General features: G+C 38.2%; 2 protein-coding genes across 6 annotated transcripts in view; one reads left to right on the forward strand and one right to left on the reverse strand.

The window, feature by feature from the left end:
• The window catches only part of XCL1 (X-C motif chemokine ligand 1), a 216947-nt gene that overhangs the window by 166635 nt on the left and 29313 nt on the right, over window positions 1-20999 (forward strand). The gene's annotated exons all lie outside the window — the stretch shown is intronic.
• LOC102132814 (lymphotactin) lies at window positions 7775-10930 on the reverse strand. Its single transcript, XM_005539918.5, has 3 exons — window positions 10835-10930; window positions 8951-9065; window positions 7775-8076 (listed from the first exon to the last, which is right to left on the reverse strand). Exons 1-3 carry the CDS (start codon window positions 10893-10895, stop codon window positions 7908-7910), a joined length of 345 nt encoding a protein of 114 aa, XP_005539975.2. The 5' UTR covers window positions 10896-10930; the 3' UTR covers window positions 7775-7907.

The raw sequence follows: 20999 nt of genomic DNA on the forward strand, positions 1-20999 counted from the left end.
ATGGGAGTGCAACTCCTGAGCATCTGGTACCCATTCTCAGAACTTTTGCCTCCTACTTCTAAGGCCACTCTCATGGGATCCCTATTTTTTAAAAAAGAAGAGCAACAGGGAGTAGGACCTCTATTGTAGACAGAGTAAAACTAAAGCAAAACTCTTAATATGTTCAGTTGTGCATGACCAAGCATCTCCATGGAATTTCAAGGGACGAGGGGCTGCATAACTTATTCTGTGCTGACCCTTCTGTCTATGAATTTCAGCCCACACCGTGGAGTATTGGCATGATGTTCACTTAAGTTTCTCCTTTAGTGGGGGCGGGCATGGGGCACTAAGAATGGAAGATGAATGTGTGTCTCTGACCATGTGTCTTTGTATTCCAGAGCCCAAAATAAATACACTGCAGTGTGCTTGCTTTACTGTGCAAGCTTCCTTTAATTTTTGGTGTCACTCATCAAATGTTGAGAGTAATGATTATTTATAGTGTTTACAACTGCTTTTGGCATTATGCTGCTTCAATATTCCTAATAGGGGGAAGGGAAGAGTCCTGTGAAGAGGAGATGGGTATAAGAAAAAACTGGTTAAGGATTTTAGAGCTCTAGGATGGAAGGAACCTTGAAGAGCATTTCTTCTCACCTTTTCTCTCTTCTTCTGGACTCTTCTTCTTCAGAGTCCTCCAGACTCTGCCCAAACAGTGATACATAATTTACTGCTTCTCAAGTCAGCCTGCTTCCTTTCTGGACAATTGCAATGGGATAAAATAATTTGTAGAGTTAGGCTGAAATATGCTTTCTTCTATTTTCAATTCTTTGGTTTTAGTTGTATCCTAAAGGTATTATCTCTCTAAAAGGATCAACCCTACATGATGCATTCAAGAGACATTTTCATAACAGTCCTACTATTGCCTACAGGGATTCAATTAGAGTTTCAGGCATGGTAGAAACTGAAATTTCTCTAATAAGCAGTCTTGTAGATACCCTTTAGGAGTTATGTTATAGGAAGTTTTAGTAGAACCTGCAAAATGGTAAGGAAAGGGAATCCCAGATAGCAGTAGGATCTATAAAATTCAGGAATATTTAAAAAATCCTTAAGACAATGTACAAAGGACCCGTTTATTGCCCACATATTATGCCAGACACAGTTCTGGGGCCGTGTCTACAGTGGTAAACACAATAGGAAAAGTACCTGCTCTCCTGAAGCATACCTTTAAATGAGCACAAGACCCCAAATCAAATGAGTAAACTAGTCAGTATCGTAAAGTGGTAAACACTAGGAAGAAAGTGAATAAGGCAATAAGATAGACAGCAACTCTGTGTTTATCTGTAATTTTGAAATAGGAAAATATATCAGATTATTTTTCTTTGTGAGTTATTCTTTGGGAACATAGTTATGTTATCTTTCCCTCATCCAGTTGTAATAAAGATACTCTCCTAGGTCTTCCTTCTTTCCCTTTATTCCCTTCTTCCTTCCTTTCCTCCCTCCTTCCTTCCTTTTTTCCTTCCTGCCTTCCCTCCTTCCTTCCTTTTTTCCTTCCTGCCTTCCCTCCTTCCTTCTTTCCCCTTCTGCCTTCCTTTCCTCCCTCCTTCTGTCTTTCTACCTTCCCCTTCCCTTCTTTTCTTCCTTCTTGCATTTAATGTATCAGAAGCCTATTTTTATACATGGTGTGAGGTGGGAAACTTGTTTTATTTTTCTCTGCAAAATAAGCAAAAGCTTCCAACAACACATTGTGAATAATATACTTTATTCTTATCTGATCATAGTTTATATATACACACACATACACACATATGTATGTGTGTGTATATAGATGCATAATTTATAAACGTGATTCTGAGCTTTCTATTGTTCTGGTTGTTAATCTCTAAATTGACACTAGTGTGTTTTTTATTATCAGAGCTTTATCTTATGTCTTAATATTTGATAGGGGAAATGTTTACTCTCAGTTTTTCTTTTCCCAACTTGTTTTAGCTATCTGTGAATATCTTTGGGCCATATAAATTTAAAAATTGTATCAGAAAGTTTTCTCCAAAAACTCTATGGAATTTTTAACTGGAATTGCATTGAATAGTAGATTGATTTGGGGAAAATTGACATCCTTACAATGTTTGTTATCTGGTTCGTAAATATTTACGTCTTTTTTATCCTTTAATAGAGCCAAATATTTCTTTTATATTAAAGCAATATAAATATATTAGGAAGCAGAATGCAAAATCATCGCAAATTTTAAGGTAAATAATAGAACTTCAAGGGACTGTTACACTTTCAGTGTATTATAACCTTCCGGTGTATTATAACTCCTTCCTACCAAGGCTTTTTCTTTAGGAGAGATCTCTCTCCTCTGCCCTTGAGACTTGGCTGGACAAGTTTTGCCCTTATACATCGTCCCGCAAACAAACTCTCTCCTGAGTGGTTAAGTAGGTGGCTACTGGAGTCAGATCAGCTGTATTCAAATCCCTAATCAACCGTTTATTAGCTGTGTAACCTGGACAAATGCTTTAACCTTCCCAAATTCTTGGTTTTGTCAGTAGCAAAATGGAGAATCAAACAAGATAATGTGTGCCAAATGTTTAGCAGAGTGCTAGAGATGGAGTAAATGCTCAGCAAATGTTAGTGACTATTATAAGCAATTTTAAGCTATACTTGTTATGCTCTAACACATGTGTGTGTGACTGTACCTGTCAATAAAAAAAACAGAGAAGAAATATTTGCCCTGTCAAACATTAAATAAGCTTTCTGAGGCAACTGCAGTCTAAAGCTATTCCTTGTTCTCTTCAAAATGCATAACTATTAAAAAAAATCAAATGTGTGAGGTTAATCTCAATAAACAAACAAACAAAAAAACTACAACAGGCTACGAAAGAGTAAAATTGAGGCATCTGGTAGCAGAGAAGCTGATACAATATTAAGTTTTTAATAGAAAAGAGATAAAAAGCTTTGCAATGGGAATTGTGAATGATTTTGTGGCCTAAGTTATTATATCCAGAGTGAAAGTAGAGACCAAGGGGCTAAGAGAGAGATCCTATGGTTATTACTTAGCAGAGTTTTCACTACTCTTGGCTTGGGGCAAGGGCAGAAGCAACAGGAAGGAAGGGTTGAAGGGTGTTTTATTATAAAGTTAAGCTGCAGTTGGGCAGGAAACCACAATGTTGAACACATTCTCTTACCTTAAGAAGGAATTCTTAAGGTAACACCAAAAGCAAGTAATAATACTGAAGTCAGTGAAAGGGACTGCCAACGCAGGAGGTACTTCTTGAATTACCTAAGAAGTTGATGTGCCACTCCCATTAGGGGGGATCTGAGTCCACAGATATCAGACTCTTACGAGAAATCAACTTTACTGCCACTGGAACGTTGAATAAACATCCAGGATTAAATCAAATACTAATCAGTAGTAGCTGAAAGAAGAGGAAGACTCAGTCTATGCCTGGGGAGGTTTCCTTTTAATCTTGAATTCAACAGTTATTTTTAAAAACTGTTACAACGTTAAGGGCAGGTAATTTGTGTCTAATGGCTGTTTATAAAACTCTTAATGAAATCACATTTTTATCAAAAATCTGTAATTATGATGGGCTCTAACAAGGTATTATTTATTATTTCTTTCTCTTATCCATACCAGAAAACAGTTTAACTATAGATCAAATTGCAAATACCATTAGTTTCTAGTGGAAATAATGAAATTGAAAATGTAAAGAATCAGGAGTACATAACCAGTTTCTAGGGGCATGCATTTATGAATTCATATTATTAAGAGAATAGCATTTTTATATATTGTATATATTATATATATAAAATATAAAATATATAATATATAATATATAAATGCTATTCTATATTATATATGATACATATACATGTATATTCTAATATACAGTACATATATTCTATATTATATATGATACATATATTATATGTATCATATGTATCATATATAATATGTGTATGATACACTGGATATTATACTAAGTGTTAAACTTTCCACTGAATCATTTCCATTAGTGTACAAACTTGATATTTTTTCTCTCATGTAAAAATCAAAATAAACAAACAAAACACCCTCTCTTGACTCCACTTCCACTTCAGCTGTAGTTCTTTTTCTCTCCAAGCCTCTATAGTGATGCTTATGAGACAACTGTAGTCTAAAATTATTCTCTTTAAAGAGTTGTCATTAATTCTTCTCCCAGGTCTTCTCAACCCTTCTTCAAAGGTTTCTGCTCTTACCAATCCACTGACATTTTTTCTCTTATGATCGTTTTGTGACAGCCATGCTTTTAAATCCAACTATTTTTGAGTTCTAATTTCTGACTTATTTACAGCATTTGGCAAAGTTGCTCACCCTATTTGTGCAAACACCCTCCTGTCTTGATTTCCAGAATACCACACAGGATTGGGTTTCCTCATATCTTTCTGACTACTTGCCAATTTTCCTTGCTGATTCCTCCTCATTTTCCCAATCTGTATCCCAGGCTCAGTCCTTGAACCTCTTATATTTTTAATCAGCTCTACCTACATGCTTTGCCCATTATCAAGGCTTTAAGTGCCACATATAAACTGATGATTTCAAAATTATTATTTCCAGATTGAACATGTCCTCTGGATTCCTGACCTAGCTATCTGTCTACTTGACATTTTCATATAGATGTCTACTAAGCACCTAAACTTAACATGACCAAAACAGAGCCCCTAATATTCTCCCTCAAACCAGCAACTACTGCATTTTCCCACCTCAGTTAGTAGCAACACCTTCTGCTAGCTTTTGAATGTGTTCACTCTTGCTTCTCTAGTTCTTTTAATTGTGATGTTAGGTTGTCAATTTTAGATCTTTCCTGCTTTCTCTTGTGGGCATTTAGTGCTATAAATATCCCTCTACACACTGCTTTACATGTGTCCCAGAGATTCTGGTATGTTGTATCTTTGTTCTCATTGGTTTCAAAGAACATCTTTATTTCTGCCTTCATTTTGTTATGTACCCAGTAGTCATTCAGGAGCAAGTTGTTCAGTTTCCATGTAGTTGAGCGGTTTTGAGTGAGTTTCTTAATCCTGAGTTCTAGTTTGATTGCACTATGGTCTGAGAGACTGTTATAATTTCTGTTCTTTTACATTTGCTGAGGAGTGCTTTACTTCCAACTATGTGGTCAATTTTGGAATAAGTGTGATGTGGTGCTGAGAAGAATGTATATTCTGTTGATTTGGGGTGGAGAGTTCTATAGATGTCTATTGGGTCTGCTTGGTGCAGAGATGAGTTCAATTCCTGGATATCCTTGTTAACTTTCTGTCTCGTGGATCTGTCTAATGTTGACAGTCGGGTGTTAAAGTCTCCCATTATTACTGCGTGGGAGTCTAAGTCTCTTTGTAGGTCTCTAAGGACTTGCTTTATGAATCTGGGTGCTCCTGTATTGGGTGCATATATATTTAGGATAGTTAGCTCTTCTTGTTGAATTGATCCCTTTACCATTATGTGATGGCCTTCTTGGTCTCTTTTGACCTTTGTTGGTTTAAAATCTGTTTTATCAGAGACTAGGATTGCAACCCCTGGTTTTTTTGTTTTCCATTTGCTTGGTAGATCTTCCTTCATGCCTTTATTTTGAGCCTATGTGTGTCTCTGTACATGAGATGAGTCTCCTGAATACAGCACACTGATAAGTCTTGACTCTTTAACCAATTTGCCAGTCTGTATCTTTTAATTGGAGCATTTAGCGTTGTTCTTTTGGCTTAGGATTTTCTTGGCAATGCGGGCTCTTTTTGGTTCCACATGAACTTTAAAGTAGTTTTTTTCCAATTCTGTGAAGAAAGTAATTGGTAGCTTGATGGGGATGGCATCGAATCTATAAATTACCTTGGGCAGCATGGCCATTTTCACGATATTGATTCTTCCTATCCATGAGCATGGAATGTTCTTCCATTTGTTTGTGTCCTCTTTTATTTCATTGAGCAGTGATTTGTAATTCTCCTTAAAGAGGCCCTTGACATCCCTTGTAAGTTGGATTCCTAGGTGTTTTATTCTCTTTGAAGCAATTGTGAATGGGAGTTCACTCATGATTTGGCTTTCTGTTTGTCTATTATTGGTGTAGAGGAATGCTTGTGATTTTTGCACATTGGTTTTGTATCCTTAGACTTTGCTGAAGTTGCTTATCAGCTTAAGGAGATTTTGGGCTGAGACAATGGGGTTTTCTAAATATACAATCATGTCATCTGCAAACAGGGACAATTTGACTTCCTCTTCTCCTAATTGAATACCTTTTATTTCTTTCTTTTACCTGATTGCCCTGGCCAGAACTTCCGACACTATGTTGAATAGGAGTGCTGAGAGAGGGTATCCCTGTCTTGTGCCGGTTTTCAAAGGGAATGCTTCCAGTTTTTGCCCATTCAGTATGATATCGACTGTGGGTTTGTTATAAATAGCTCTCAGTATTTTGAGCTATGTCCCATCAATACCTAGTTTATTAAGAGTTTTTAGCATGAAGGGATGTTGAATTTTTTCAAAGGTCTTTTCTGCATCTATTGAGATAATCATGTAGTTTTTGTCTTTGGTTCTGTTTATATGACAGATTATGTTTACTGATTTGCATATGTTGAACCAGCCGTGCATCCCAGGGATTAAGCCAACTTGATCGTGGTGGATAAACTTTTTAATGTGCTGCTGGATTCGATTTGCCAGTATTTTATTGAGGATTTTTTCATCGATATTCATCAGGGATATTGGTCCAAAAAACTACTTTAAACTTCATATGGAACCAAAAAGGAGCTTGCATTGCCAAGAGAATCCTAAGCCAAAAGAACAAAGCTGGAAGCATCTTGCTACCTGACTTCAAACTATATTACAAGGCTACAGTAACCAAAACAGCATGGTACTGGTACCAAAACAGAGATATAGACCAATGGAACAGAACAGAGCCCTGAGTAATAATGCCACACATCTACAACCATCTGATCTTTGGCAAACCTGACAATAACAAGAAATGGGGAAAGGATTCCCTATTTAATAAATGGTGCTGGGAAAACTGGCTGGCCATATGTAGAAAGCTGAAACTGGATCCCTTCCCTACACCTTATACGAAAATTAATTCAAGATGGATTAAAGACTGAAATGTTAGACCTAAAACCATAAAAACCCTAGAAGAAAACCTAGGCAATACCATTCAGGACATAGGCATGGGCAAGGACTTCATGACTAAAACACCAAAAGCAATGGCAACAAAAGCCAAAATAGACAAATGGGATCTAATTAAACTAAAGAGCTTCTGCACAGCAAAAGAAACTACCATCAGAGTGAACAAGCAACCTACAGAATGGGAGAAAATTTTTACAATCTACCCATCTGACAAAGGACTAATATCCAGAATCTACAAAGAACTTAAACAAATTTAGAAGAAAAAATCAACACCATCAAAAAGTGGGCAAAGGTTATGAACAGACATTTCTCAAAAGAAGACGTTTATGCAGACTGGATTATTTTCTCCCTTATTGTATAAATAGAATTTTATTATAGATACAAGTTGAAATAGATCTTGAATTGTTGTCATGTCACAGCTGTAACTTGTGACTCATGTGTAAAGAACCATTATAAGCTGGACTCTAAGAGTGATTGTTACAGCTTTCACCTCTGATAAACACTAGCCAGAATCTCTTCCATTATGGTTACCATCAAAGAGAGGTACAAGTAGGACATAAATCAAACACAAATGATATACTACCTTTCCCTACATACAATGAATAGACTAAGGAACTATTCTTAATAATAAATAATTTATTAATTAGAACATATAAGTGAATACAGAAGACATTTAAAAGTAAAAATACAAAGGAATAACTTTATTCATGCAATACTTTCATAAAAGGTGAGTATAAACTCAGTCCATGCGTGTGTGAAGTGAAATGAGCTTGCTGGCTGGAGAGGGACAGGGTGCCAGAGGCTACTACCCAGTCAGGGTCACAGCTGTATTGGTCGATTGCTGGGTTCCTGTTGGCTTGGTCTGGATCATGTTATTTCTGGTGTTGGATTTCCTGTCCATGCTCTTGACCACGTCTTTCACCCACCTGGCTTGTGGATCAGCACAGACTTTTAGGCCACGTTTGGTAATAAAACTATAATGCAAGGAAAACACAGACGAATTTAGCCACATTCTCAAAGCCTTGGGGTCAAGAGTTAAGATCAGAGCAGACTTGAAGAGATCTTGTGCAGAAATTACTGCAAGAAATAGTCTTTCAGAGCCATGAGATCAAAAATGGGCACCCGTCTTCTGTCATCTATTTTAACATAAAGGAGAAATATCTGCAAGTAGTATCCAGCCCTTTTGTTCACCACAATTCACAGGTTCCTTTTCTCATCCATGTCACCAAATGTTGTAACAAAAAGACATTTGAGGCCATCTAGTTCCATTATTACATACCCTCTTCCTTTTCAAATGTAAAAATACTCATCTTATTTTTTTAATAAAAGGTGATTTTTACATTTTCATGTTTTAGAGTAAAGATTGCAATTATGTGTTGAGAAGAGTTATTACTTCTAAAAATGAGATTCTGGTAGAAGAAAGGGACCATGTAGGTTGTGCATTGACTCATTTCGTTGAAATATGGCAACTGATAAAGCAAGGGACTCTGCCTAACTCAATCCTAAGAACCCCCAACTCCAGTGAGGCTTGCAGGGAAACCCTGACATGGGCCAGCCATCTCTAAACCTAGACCTCAGAGCTATGCACAGTATTCAACAGACTCTTCCACTAAGCTAAATAGAGGAGGACTTCTATTCTTTATTTGGCAGCCAAATTTTTGCAATAATTGCCATTTGGTTGGACTGCATAAAGACATGATTGATAAGGAAAAATAAAGTGGTTATCAGTTAAGTTGAGGTGTTCCTCCATGTTGACCTACTTTTCCTGAGGAAGGCAGCATTTCTGTATACTGTATTTCCATACCTCTAGATATCCACCCAGCCCAACTTCTGAGGAGGCAAACTCACATTACTGCTTTCAAGGAGCCTTCCTTGATGGTGTAGGTCTTGATTCTGTTGACTGGCAGTCGCTGGGTAGTGAGGCTCACACAGGTACTCTTATCTGAGACTTCACTCCCTACACCTGGTGAGAAAAAACCCAGACAATTAAAAATAAAGCAATTATCAAGATCATAGGAACAATAATCTGTTAAATTACTCTGAGAATGTTGTGAGAATATAAGGCCATTTGTTTTTGGGGGAGGAGATGACCAATAGGCATCCTGAATCTCTTGCCCATCACAGATTCTTAGTAAATATTTGACTCAATCAATAGAATTGTTTCAGGAATTTCACGCTGAGAGAGAATAACAAGATGTTATTCCATTTCTGTGTATATTTTCACTTAGACATTTGGGACAGCTAGTTAATGCCCCAGTGACACTCATTCATTCATTTATACAACAGTGCCTGTTGTGTCCCACATGTTTTGTTAAGACAGACTTTATCCCCGTTTTCTTGGAGCATATCTTCTACTGAGGGAGCCAGGCCACAGACAGGTAAACAGAAAAGATCATGTCAAATAGTGCAACGTGTTAGAGTGAGATTACAGAGTAACGCGTGAAGAGTACTCTATGCAAGGCAACATTCAGTGGGGGAAGGAAGCATGTTTTTGACTGAGTAAATGAAGGTGTTCTCATTTTTAAGTGGTAAAATGTCTCTCCCTGTCAGCCGCCAAGATGCTGAAAAGAAGGAAGGCCAAAGGAAAGAATGTGGCCCCACTCCCTGCTGTCGTGAGGAAGCTGGAGGCTAAGAAAGTGATGAAACCTCTGTGTGAGAAAAGGCCTAAGAGTTTTCTTAGGCAGGCATTGGGCAGGATATCCAGCCCAAAAGGGACCTCACCTGCTTTGTGAAATGGCCCCACTATATCTGCTTCCATCTGCAAAGAGCTATCCTCTATAAGCAGCTGAAAGTACCTTCTGCCATTAACCAGCTCTCCCAGGCCTTAGACCCCCAAACAGCTACTCAGCCACTTAAGCTGATTCACAAGTACTGACCAGAGACAAAGCAAGAGAAGAAGCAGAGACTGTTGGCCCAGGCTGAGAAGAAACCTGCTGGCAAAGGTGGTGTCCCCATAGGAAATCACCCTTTCTTTGAGCAGGGGTTAACACCATCACCACCTTGCTGGAAAACAAGAAGCCTCAGCTGGTAGTGATTGCACCTGGTGTGAACCCCATCAAGCCGGTTATCTTTCTGCCTGTGCTGTGTCCTAAAAGGGGTCCCTTATTGCATTATCAAGGGGAAGGAAGGCAAGACTGGGACATCCAGTCCACAGGAAGCACACTGTCACCTTCACACAGGTTTGGTATTGAAAACACTGATTTGCTCCAGAATATACATTCTCTGGTGAATCCCCACATTGTAACTGAACTCTCAAAGATTTTGATAATTTATCAAACAATATATTAAATGGGCAAAAGCTACAAATGCATTTATAATCATTGCCTCTAATCCATAGCTAACATTAATCAAAAAATTACTGTTTCTAAGGAAATCTGATGTTATTAAATAAATAAACCATAATATTTATTTAATCTTAATATCAAGTGATCATGTCTGTTATTCTATTCAATTTATACATAAATAAGCATAGGCCCTGAGTGGTTAAGAAATGTGCCCAAAATTACCCAATTAGGAAAAGTAGGAGCCCAGATACTAACCAAATTCTCCCTGTTCTGGGAGTTTATGAAGCCCCCTACAGTCAAAATCATCATTCCTTTTTTGCACATGGGAAGTTTAAGGCTCGCCTGGGGAAAGCAGTTTACTCCAGTTAAAACCTGAGTCAAACCCAAAATGTGTGCCCACCTGCCTTGCCTCCCTGTTCTTTATCTCACAGACAGCTTCTCGACTTACCTTCCACAATGTATGCAGTGAGACAGCAGATGCCAAGGAGGGCCAGGGTGAGAAGTCTCATGGCTGAGGTCCTGCTGAGCTGTGCAGGGAGAGAGTGAGGATCAGGCTCTTTGAGGACCTCTTTTATGCCTCCAATGGTCAGCGCACTTCCTGTGGTGAGAGGGGGCTTTCTAGGTGGGTGTGGGATCATGGAAAGTCTTTGCAATACTGATGCTTTTTTTTTTTTTCTTAAAAAAAAAGTCCCTTTTCCCTGTTCATACTAACCTAATGCCTTGTGGTCTTTACCCCTTTATCTGTGGTTAATGTGTCAATGAAACCTAATCTATGCATAAAAGAAAACGTGGTTGTGTTGTCTCTTGCCACCAGCCTGAATTCAGATCTTCCGCTGTAGACATGCCTGAAGGCTGTTCACTGCCATGGCCCAGCACGGAAACTGTAAAGGAAATGAGGTGGAGTGGTCACTGTGTTCCATCCCACCTCATGTGACATCCAGTGTGACATGAGGCTTCCACAGCCATGGATCATGAGTCCCTGGTGCCAGCCTTTGACTCTCTCAGGAGGGGAAGAGAGGCTGCTGCCACACTGAGCTTCGCAATCCTTTGCTTTCTTTTCTGTCATTTTTCTCCTCCACCTTTATTCAAGTTGCCCCCCTTTCTTCACCCCAATCTCCCCAGGTACCCAAGAAACAATTAATAACTATTCAAGCATGTCTATATGCATATGTTTGCTTTATTACAACTTGACATACACATTTATAGAAGCTTTTGAAAAGTTGTGAGGTACCAACTTATTTCAGATAAAAAGGAAATAAAATGATCTATAATCTTACCATCTGACAGTTTCCATTTTTAATATTTTTCCAGTGAACCTGTATTGGCATACATGTGTTCTCATAATTGTGGTCATTTTAAATGCTGTTTTAACACCAATTTAAATATCTTCCCATTTTTTTAGACTTCATATTTCTACTTTGAGTAAATATATACATATACACATTAAACCATTTTCTTATAACTTATTATAAAGATCAGAACTATAAGGTCAGTTTCATTAATATACACTGAATTATTTCCTTTAATAACAAGGAGTAGGATTACTGGGTAAAATGATATGATCATCTTTATAGCTCTTATTATATATTGCTATATAGTCTCCCTAAATGTAGTTTTAATTTGCAATGCTCTCAGTAGAATTTAAATATACTGATTGCACTGGACCTTTTCTGCCACTGAGTTTGTTGTGTGGTGGTCATACTTTATTTTACATAGGTACCTATAAAATGTATTTATTAAATATATGTGTAGTTAAAGGTTTTGCGTTTGCTATTAGGAATATGAAAATAAATTCCTGTGTTTTCATAGAAATTATAGGTTAACCTCTAAGAGACTTTCCACTAATCGCGTTTGATTTTTCACCCAGACTTCATTCTAAACTTCAAATTGGCTCTTTAATGATCTCTACCTTACTGCACCATCACTCCTTGAACACTGGACACATCTTCTTTTCAAAATGCTTCTCCTCATATTGGTCCTTAGCATGGAGCAATGTGTTCTCTTCCCTCTAATTTCCAAATACTGATATATAGGGAGCATCTTAGACTCATTGCTATCTACCCACGTGTCATTCATTCTCAACCAAACTGGACTAAGTATACCTTTTGAGTAGTTCTTTGACATGTCTCCTCCTTTCTTCCCACACTGCTCAAATGTTAGGCCAATTGTAGTGGACTAACTAGTTTCCCAGTCTGGGGCGTCCTCTCAGTCTGTTCTCTGCAGCTTTGCCAGAGTGATCACCCGAAAGCCTCAATCTAATCATGCCATTTCCCTACTGAGAGCCTCTTTGCTAACTTCCATTGCCTACAGGATTAATTGCAAATCTTTCATTGTCATATATAAGAATGCTCAAGATCTAGTACTGCTTTTCCTTCCAGACTCACCTTCCACCATTCACTCACACACTCCCAAACCTTAACAAACACATACATGTGCAGCCAACCCAATGGGCCAGCCTCTTTTATGCTCCTGACACGTTTCTTTTAACTGGAATACCCATGACAGCTCCCTACATAGTTACATTAAACTCCTCCTCCCTGTATAAGTTTTCCTGAATTTTTTTCCACAAAAGTAAGTAGTGCCACCCCTTTATGTTCTCTTAGAACTTTGTTCTTTTCTCATGGCTCTTCTGCAGCTAATCTCATTCTGTTCTACTCAATTACATTCCGGCATCTCCCACTAGATGGCAGGCTCTTTGAGAGTAGGAGATTCCCTTGTTATCTCTGGATCACTGGCACTTGCAGAAAGCCTGGTATGTAATAATTGCTCAACAATTAGTTTTTTAATAAATGAATTATTTTTAAAATGCCAAAATTACAATGATTGCGCATTAAATGAAAGATGATCATCTAAAAACATAAAGCCACACTTCATGAGATTGATCTAAGCAAATAAAAGAAACAAAGGCAAAAACAGACAAATAGAATTACATCTAACTAAAAAGCTTCTGCAAAGCAAAGGAAATCATCAACAGAGGTAGAAGACAACTTATGAAATGGGAGAAAATATTTACAAAGTATACATCTGATAAGGAATTAATATGCAAGATATATAAAGAACTCAAGCAACTCATTAGCAAGAAAACAACACAATTTAAAAATGGGCAAAAGACTGTAAAAACATGCCAAATTGTAAAGACCATCAATGCCGGAAAGAAACTGCATCAACTATTGAGCAAAATAACCAGCTAACATCATAACGACAGGATCAAATTCACACACAACTATGTTAACCTTAAATGTAAATGGACTAAATGCTCCAATTAAAATACACAGACTGGCAAATTGGATAAAGACTCAAGACCCATCAGTGTGCTGTATTCAGGAGACCTATCTCACGTGCAGAGGCTCAAAATAAAGGGATGGAGGAAGATCTACCAAGCAAATGGAAAACAAAAAAACCAGGGGTTGCAATCCTAGTCTCTGATAAAACAGATTTTAACCAACAAAGATCAAAAGAGATGAAGAAGGCCATTACATAATGGTAAAGGGATCAATTCAACAAGAAGAGCTAACTATCCTAAATATATATGCACCCAATACAGGAGCACCCAGATTCATAAAGCATGTCCTTAGAGACCTACAAAGAGATTTAGACTCCCACACAATAATAATGGGAGACTTTAACACCCCACTGTCAACATTAGACAGATCCACGAGACAGAAAGTTAACAAGGATATCTAGGAATTGAACTCAGCTTTGCACCACATGGACCTAATAAACATCGATAGAATTTTCCACCCCAAATCAACAGAATATACATTCTTTTCAGCACTACATAGCACTTATTCCAAAATTGACCACATAGTTGGAAGTAAAGCACTTCTCAGCAAATGTAAAAGAACAGAAATTATAACAAACTTTCTCTCCGACCACAGTGCAATCAAACTAGAACTCAGGATTAAGAAACTCACTCAAAACCGCTTACTACATGGAAACTGAACAACCTGCTCCTGAATGACTACTGGGTACATAAGCTCCTGAATGACTACTGGGTACATAACGAAATGAAGGTAGAAATAAAGATGTTCTTTGAAACCAATGAGAACAAAGACACAACATACCAGAATCTCTGGGACATATTTAAAGCAGTGTGTAGAGGGAAATTTATAGCACTAAATGCCTGCAAGAGAAAGCAGGAAAGATCTAAAATGGACACCCTAACATTAAAATTAAAAGAACTAGAGAAGCAAGAGCAACCACATTCAAAAGCTAGCAGAAGGCAAGAAATAACTAAGATTATAGCAGAACTGAAGGAGAGAGAGCCATAAAAATCCCTTCAAAAAATCAGTGAATCCTGGAGCTGGTTTTTTGAAAAGATCAAAAAAATTGATAGACTGCTAGCAAAACTAATAAAGAAGAAAAGAGAGAAGAATCAAATAGGCGCAATAAAAAATGATAAAGGGGATGTCACCACTGATCCCACAGAAATACAAACTACGATCAGAGAACAGTATAAACACTTCTATCCAAATAAACTAGAAAATCTAGAAGAAATAGATAAATTCCTGGACACATACTCCCTCCCAAGACTAAACCAGGAAGAAGTGAATCCCTGAATAGACCAATAACAGGTTCTGAAATTGAGGCAATAATTAATAGCCTACCAACCAAAAAAAGTCCAGGACCAGACAGATTCACAGCCAAATTCTACCAGAGGTACAAAGAGGAGCTGGTACCATTCCTTGTGAAACTATTCCAACAAGTAGAAAAAGAGGGAATCCTCCCTAACTCATTTTATGAGGCCCACATCATCCTGATACCAAAGCCTGGCAGAGACACAACAAAAAAATATAATTTTAGACCACTATCCCTGATGAATATTAATGAAAAAATCCTCAACAAAATACTGGCAAATCGAATCCAGCAGCACATTAAAAAGTTTATCCACCACGATCAAGTTGGCTTAATCCCGGGGATGCAAGGCTGGTTCAACATATGCAAATCAGTAAACATAATCCGTCATATAAACAGAACCAAAGACAAAAACTACATGATTATCTCAATAGATGCAGAAAAGACCTTTGAAAAAATTCAACATCCCTTCATGCTAAAAACTCTTAATAAACTATGTATTGATGGGATGTATCTCAAAATACTGAGAGCTATTTATGACAAAACCCACAGTCGATATCATACTGAATAGCAAAAACTGGAAGCATTCCCTTTGAAAACCGGCACAGACAGGGATGCCCTCTCTCAGCACTCCTATTCAACATAGTGTTGGAAGTTCTGGCCAGGGCAATCAGGCAGGAGAAAGAAATAAAGGATATTCGATTAAGAAAAGAGGAAGTCAAATTGTCCCTGTTTGCAGATGACATGATTGTATATTTAGAAAACCCCATTGTCTCAGCCCAAAATCTCCTTAGCTGATAAGTAACTTCAGCAAAGTCTCAGGATACAAAATCAATGTGCAAAAGTCACAAGCATTCCTCTACACCAATAATAGACAAACAGAAAGCCAAATCATGAGTGAACTCCCATTCACAATTGCTTCAAAGAGAATAAAATACCTAGGAATCCAACAAGGGATGTGAAGGCCCTCTTCAAGTAGAACTACAAACCACTGTTCAGTGAAATAAAAGAGGACACAAACAAATGGAAGAACATTCCATGCTCATGGATAGGAAGAATCAATATCGTGAAAATGGCCATACTGCCCAAGGTAATTTATAGATTCGATGCCATCCCCATCAAGCTACCAATTACTTTCTTCACAGAATTAGAAAAAAATACTTTAAAGTTCATATGGAACCAAAAAAGAACTCGCATTGCCAAGACAATCCTAAGCTAAAAGAACAAAGCTGGATGCATCATGTTACCTGACTTCAAACTATACTACAAGGCTACAGTAACCAAAACAGCATGGTACTGGTACCAGAACAGAGATATAGACCAATGGAACAGAACAGAGCCCTGAGAAATAATGCCACACATCTACAGCCATCTGATCTTTGACAAACCTGAGACAAACAAGAAATGGGGAAAGGATTCCCTATTTAATAAATGGTGCTGGGAAAACTGGCTGGCCATATGTAGAAAGCTGAAACTGGATCCCTTCCCTACACCTTATACGAAAATTAATTCAAGATGGATTAAAGACTGAAATGTTAGACCTAAAACCATAAAAACCCTAGAAGAAAACCTAGGCAATACCATTCAGGACATAGGCATGGGCAAGGACTTCATGACTAAAACACCAAAAGCAATGGCAACAAAACCCAAAATAGACAAATGGGATCTAGTTAAACTAAAGAGCTTCTGCACAGCAAAAGAAACTACCATCAGAGTGAATAGGCCACCTACAGAACGGGAAAAAATTTTTACAATCTACCCATCTAACAAAGAACTAATATCCAGAATCTACAAAGAACTTAAACAAATTTACAAGAAAAAATTAACAACACCATCCAAAAGCAGGCAAAGGATATGAACGGACACTTCTCAAAAGAAGACATTAATGCAGCCAACAGACACATGAAAAAATGCTCATCATCACTGGTCATCAGATAAATGCAAATCAAAACCACAATGTGATACCATCTTGCACCAGTTAAAATGGCGATCATTAAAAAGTCAGGAGACAACAGGTGCTGGAGAGGATGTGGAGAAATAGGAACACTTTTACACTGTTGGTGGGATTGTAAACTAGTTCAACCATTATGGAAAACAGTATGGCGATTCCTCAAGGATCTAGAACTAGATGTACCATATGACCCAGCCATCCCATTACTGGGTATATACCCAAAGGATTATAAATTTTGCTGCTATAAAGACACATGCACACGTATGTTTATTGCAGCACTCTTCACAATAGCAAAGACTTGGAATCAACCCAAATGTCCATCAGTGACAGATTGGATTAAGAAAATGTGGCACATATACACCATGGAATACTATGCAGCCATCAAAAAGGATGAGTTTGCATCCTTTGTAGGGACATGGATGCAGCTGGAAACCATCATTCTTAGCAAACTATCACAAGAACAGAAAACCAAACACCGCATGTTCTCACTCATAGGTGGGAACTGAACAATGAGATCACATGGACTCAGGAAGGGGAACATCACACACCGGGGCCTATCATGGGGAGGGGGGAGGGGGGAGGGATTGCATTGGGAGTTATACCTGATGTAAACGATGAGTTGATGGGTGCAGCACATCAACATGGCACAAGTATACATATGTAACAAACCTGCACGTTATGCACATGTACCCTACAACTTAAAGTATAATAAAAAAAAAAAAAAAAAAAAAAAAAAAAAAGTCAGGAAACAACACATACTGGAGAGGATATGGCAAAACAGGAACACTTTTACACTATTGGTGGGACTGTAAATTAGTTCAACCATTGTGGAAGATAGTGTGGTGATTCCTCAAGGATCTAGAACTAGAAATACCATTTGACCCAGCAATCCCATTACTGGGTATATACCCAAAGGATTATAAATCATGCTGCTCTAAAGACACATGCACACGTATGTTTATTGCAGCACTATTCACAATAGCAAAGAGTTGGAACCAACCCAAATGTCCATCAGGATAGACTGGATTAAGAAAATGTAGCACATATACACTATGGAATACTATGCAGCCATAAAAAAGGATGAGTTCGTGTCCTTTGTAGGGACATGGATGAAGCTGGAAACCATCATTCTGAGCAAACTATTTCAAGGACAGAAAACTAAACACTGCATGTTCTCACTCATAGGTGGGAATTGAACAATGAGAACACATGGACACAGGGTGGGGAACATCACACACTGGGGTCTCTCATGGGGTGGGGGAGGGATAGCATTAGGAGATATACCTAATGTAAATGACGAGTTAATGGGTGTAGCACACCAACATGGCGCATGTATACATATGTAACAAACCTGCACCTTGTGCACATGTACCCTAGAGCTTGAAGTATAATTAAAAAAAAAAAAAATAGCAACACCTTTCTTCCAGGTGCTCACGTCAAAAGCCTTGGTCTCATCCAAGCCTTGATCTCATCCAAGCCTTGGTCTCTCCTCATTGTCTAACATTCTATACCCAGATTGTCAGCAAATCATGTCAGTTCTACCTTCAAAATAAACCAGCGTTTGAGTCTTCCTCATCAGCTCTCTGGTTCAATAGGAGGTAATACCCTCCTAAGTGGTCTTCCTGTGTCTATCTTAACCCTCCGCAATCTGCTATTAGCACAGCAGCCAGTTAAACCCGTTGAAGCATAGGTCAGATTGTATTACACCTCCTCACACATTTTCCCGATGTCTTAATTTCTCACTCAGAGTAAAAGCCAAAGTCTTACCAACAATCTATAAGAGCTAGAATGGCCTTGCTCCCTGTCATCTCTCTGAGTTCATTTTTTACCATTCCTCTCCTTTGATTTCTCAAACCATCTACTTTGGACATCTTGACTATTTCTTGAATATATCTGGCACGTTTTTGCCTCAAGGCCTTTGAACTTGCTGTTTCCTTTGCATTCCTGGAATGCTCCTCTTCCAGATAGCTGTGTGGCTAACTCCCCCATTCCCTCTAGTTCTTTTCTCTAAAGTCGTCTTCTCAGTGATGCCTGTTTTCCAGCTACCCTATCTACAGTCTCAATTACCCCCTCCCCAAGATCTCATCCTCCCCCTCCATCATTTATTTTTTTCTCCTTAATACATAATGACTTCCTGGTTTATAATATACTTGCATAAGTATAACAAATTTTACTTACATAGTCAGGTTGATTAACTTCCCTTTCCGTCAGAATGTTTGCTCCATGAATTCAAAGATTTTGATTGTTTTGTTCACTCTTGTAGCCCCGGTTCTTAGAAATAATGGCTGACATGTTGTAGGCCTCAATAAATATTTGTTGCATAAATGAATTAAACTAAATGTAGACAAAGATAAATGATTTCTTAAACTCTGTCCTACCAATATTCTTTCTAAACATACATTTAAAAAGAATTCTTTCATCCTTTCGTGTAGAATAATTTTTACCATTCTTAGCCACAGTACCGTTGTAATCTTTAGCCACCAGAATTTTCAAAGACTGACAAATGACAGCATTAGTGTTACCTAACCATACCATATTTTAATCAGTCACTTATTGAGTATGCATTTTGTTCCTAGAACTGGGTATTTACGGAATTGTTACTGGAATAGAGATATTTGGAAACAAACAGCTCTCTTATTTACCAACTGTGTGATGACCTTGTGCAGTCACTAAATCTCTGGGCCTCAGTTTTTTTCCTCCTTAAATAGAGGCAATAACACGCACTCCTCCAAGTTGTTGAAAGCTGTATGAAACTGCAGTCTATGCGTAACTGCATACTTCTTCATATTTGCACCACAAGAAAAACAACTTCATTAGAAAGAATAATTTTTCTGGTATTAACGTAAGTTTTACCACATATGCTTTTGCAAACATTACAGATATTGCTGCCCATTATTGCCTGCTGGGTGGATAGAGAAAGGAGTAAAACTTGTAAGGGAAGATTAGAACAGAGGGCTATTATTTTTTTATTTTTTATTTTTATTTTTATTTTTTTTGAGATGGAGTCTCACTCTGTCACCCAGGCTGGAGCGCAGTGGCACAATCTCGGCTCACTACAAGCTCCACCTCCCAGGTTCACGCCATTCTCCTGCCTCAGGTTCCCAAGTAGCTGGGACTACAGGCGTCCGCCACCACGCCCGGCTAATTTTTTGTATTTTTGATAGAGACGGGGTTTCACTGTGTTAGCCAGGATGGTCTAGATCTCCTGACCTCGTGATCCGCCCACCTCGGCTTCCCAAAGTGCTGGAATTACAGGCATGAGCCACAGCACCCGGCCAGGGCTATTATGTTAACATGCAGGAGAAGCCTTAACTGACTCTACGTATATGCAGAGCCACTAACAACAATAACAATTTACCCTTTGCAATGTTTTGTTGCATACAAAGCACTTTCTCATGCCTTATTTCATTTTGAAATCATATTTGGTAGGCAGGATTTATATGATCTCTTCCATTTTTTAGAGGGGAAATTGAGGCCTCATTTAAGTGACTTGTCCGAGATGATGCAGTGGGTCAGTGGTGTAGCTGACTTTATTTCTGATTCCTTGAATAACTTTGGAGTATCTGATGCTCCTATGTGAGTGATTCTATCAGCTGGGTGAGAGTCTAACTACAATTCATTTCACCAGCAACTATTCATTGAACTGTTGGTGTTTTTGGCCAGAATTCAAGATTTCATACCGTGAAAAACACCCTCCTCATTATTTTGGAGAGGTCCTCTGAGGCCAACAGGGAAGTGCAGAAAACAAGACAGAAGTCTGAGCTCTTTTCTCACATTCTCTTAGGTACCTGGTAGGATGACAGAATGTCCATGTTTCATGAGTGTCCAAAGAAGTAGCAGAGTCTTGAAATAGAAAATAACAGATCAACAATTCCTCTTCAAGAGTCTATTGTGTACCTGACCCTGAAGGGAGACAGGCAAGATTGGAGCACTAATTTTGGTTGAATGGCTAACAGCCTCATCTAATTCTCTCACCTACTATTTAAATTCATCACTATTCTGCTTAAGCTCCCCAGCAGACTTCAGCTACCCCAGACACATTGAGGTTAAAATCCACATGTGTTGGTTTACAAGATGAAGTCCTTTG

Source organism: Macaca fascicularis, chromosome 1, assembly GCF_037993035.2.
Source record: "Macaca fascicularis isolate 582-1 chromosome 1, T2T-MFA8v1.1".
NCBI lineage: Eukaryota > Metazoa > Chordata > Mammalia > Primates > Cercopithecidae > Macaca > Macaca fascicularis.

Bases quoted from the DNA above. Each gene is read 5' to 3' on its own strand.
- LOC102132814 (XM_005539918.5), bottom strand. From the start codon at position 10,895: ATGAGACTTCTCACCCTGGCCCTCCTTGGCATCTGCTGTCTCACTGCA. The intron at 9,066-10,834 runs GTAAGTCGAGAA...TTTTCTCACCAG, and splicing joins CACTGCATACATTGTGGAAG to GTGTAGGGAGTGAAGTCTCA. The intron at 8,077-8,950 runs GTGAGTTTGCCT...CTTGCATTATAG, and splicing joins GGCTCCTTGAAAGCAGTAAT to TTTTATTACCAAACGTGGCC.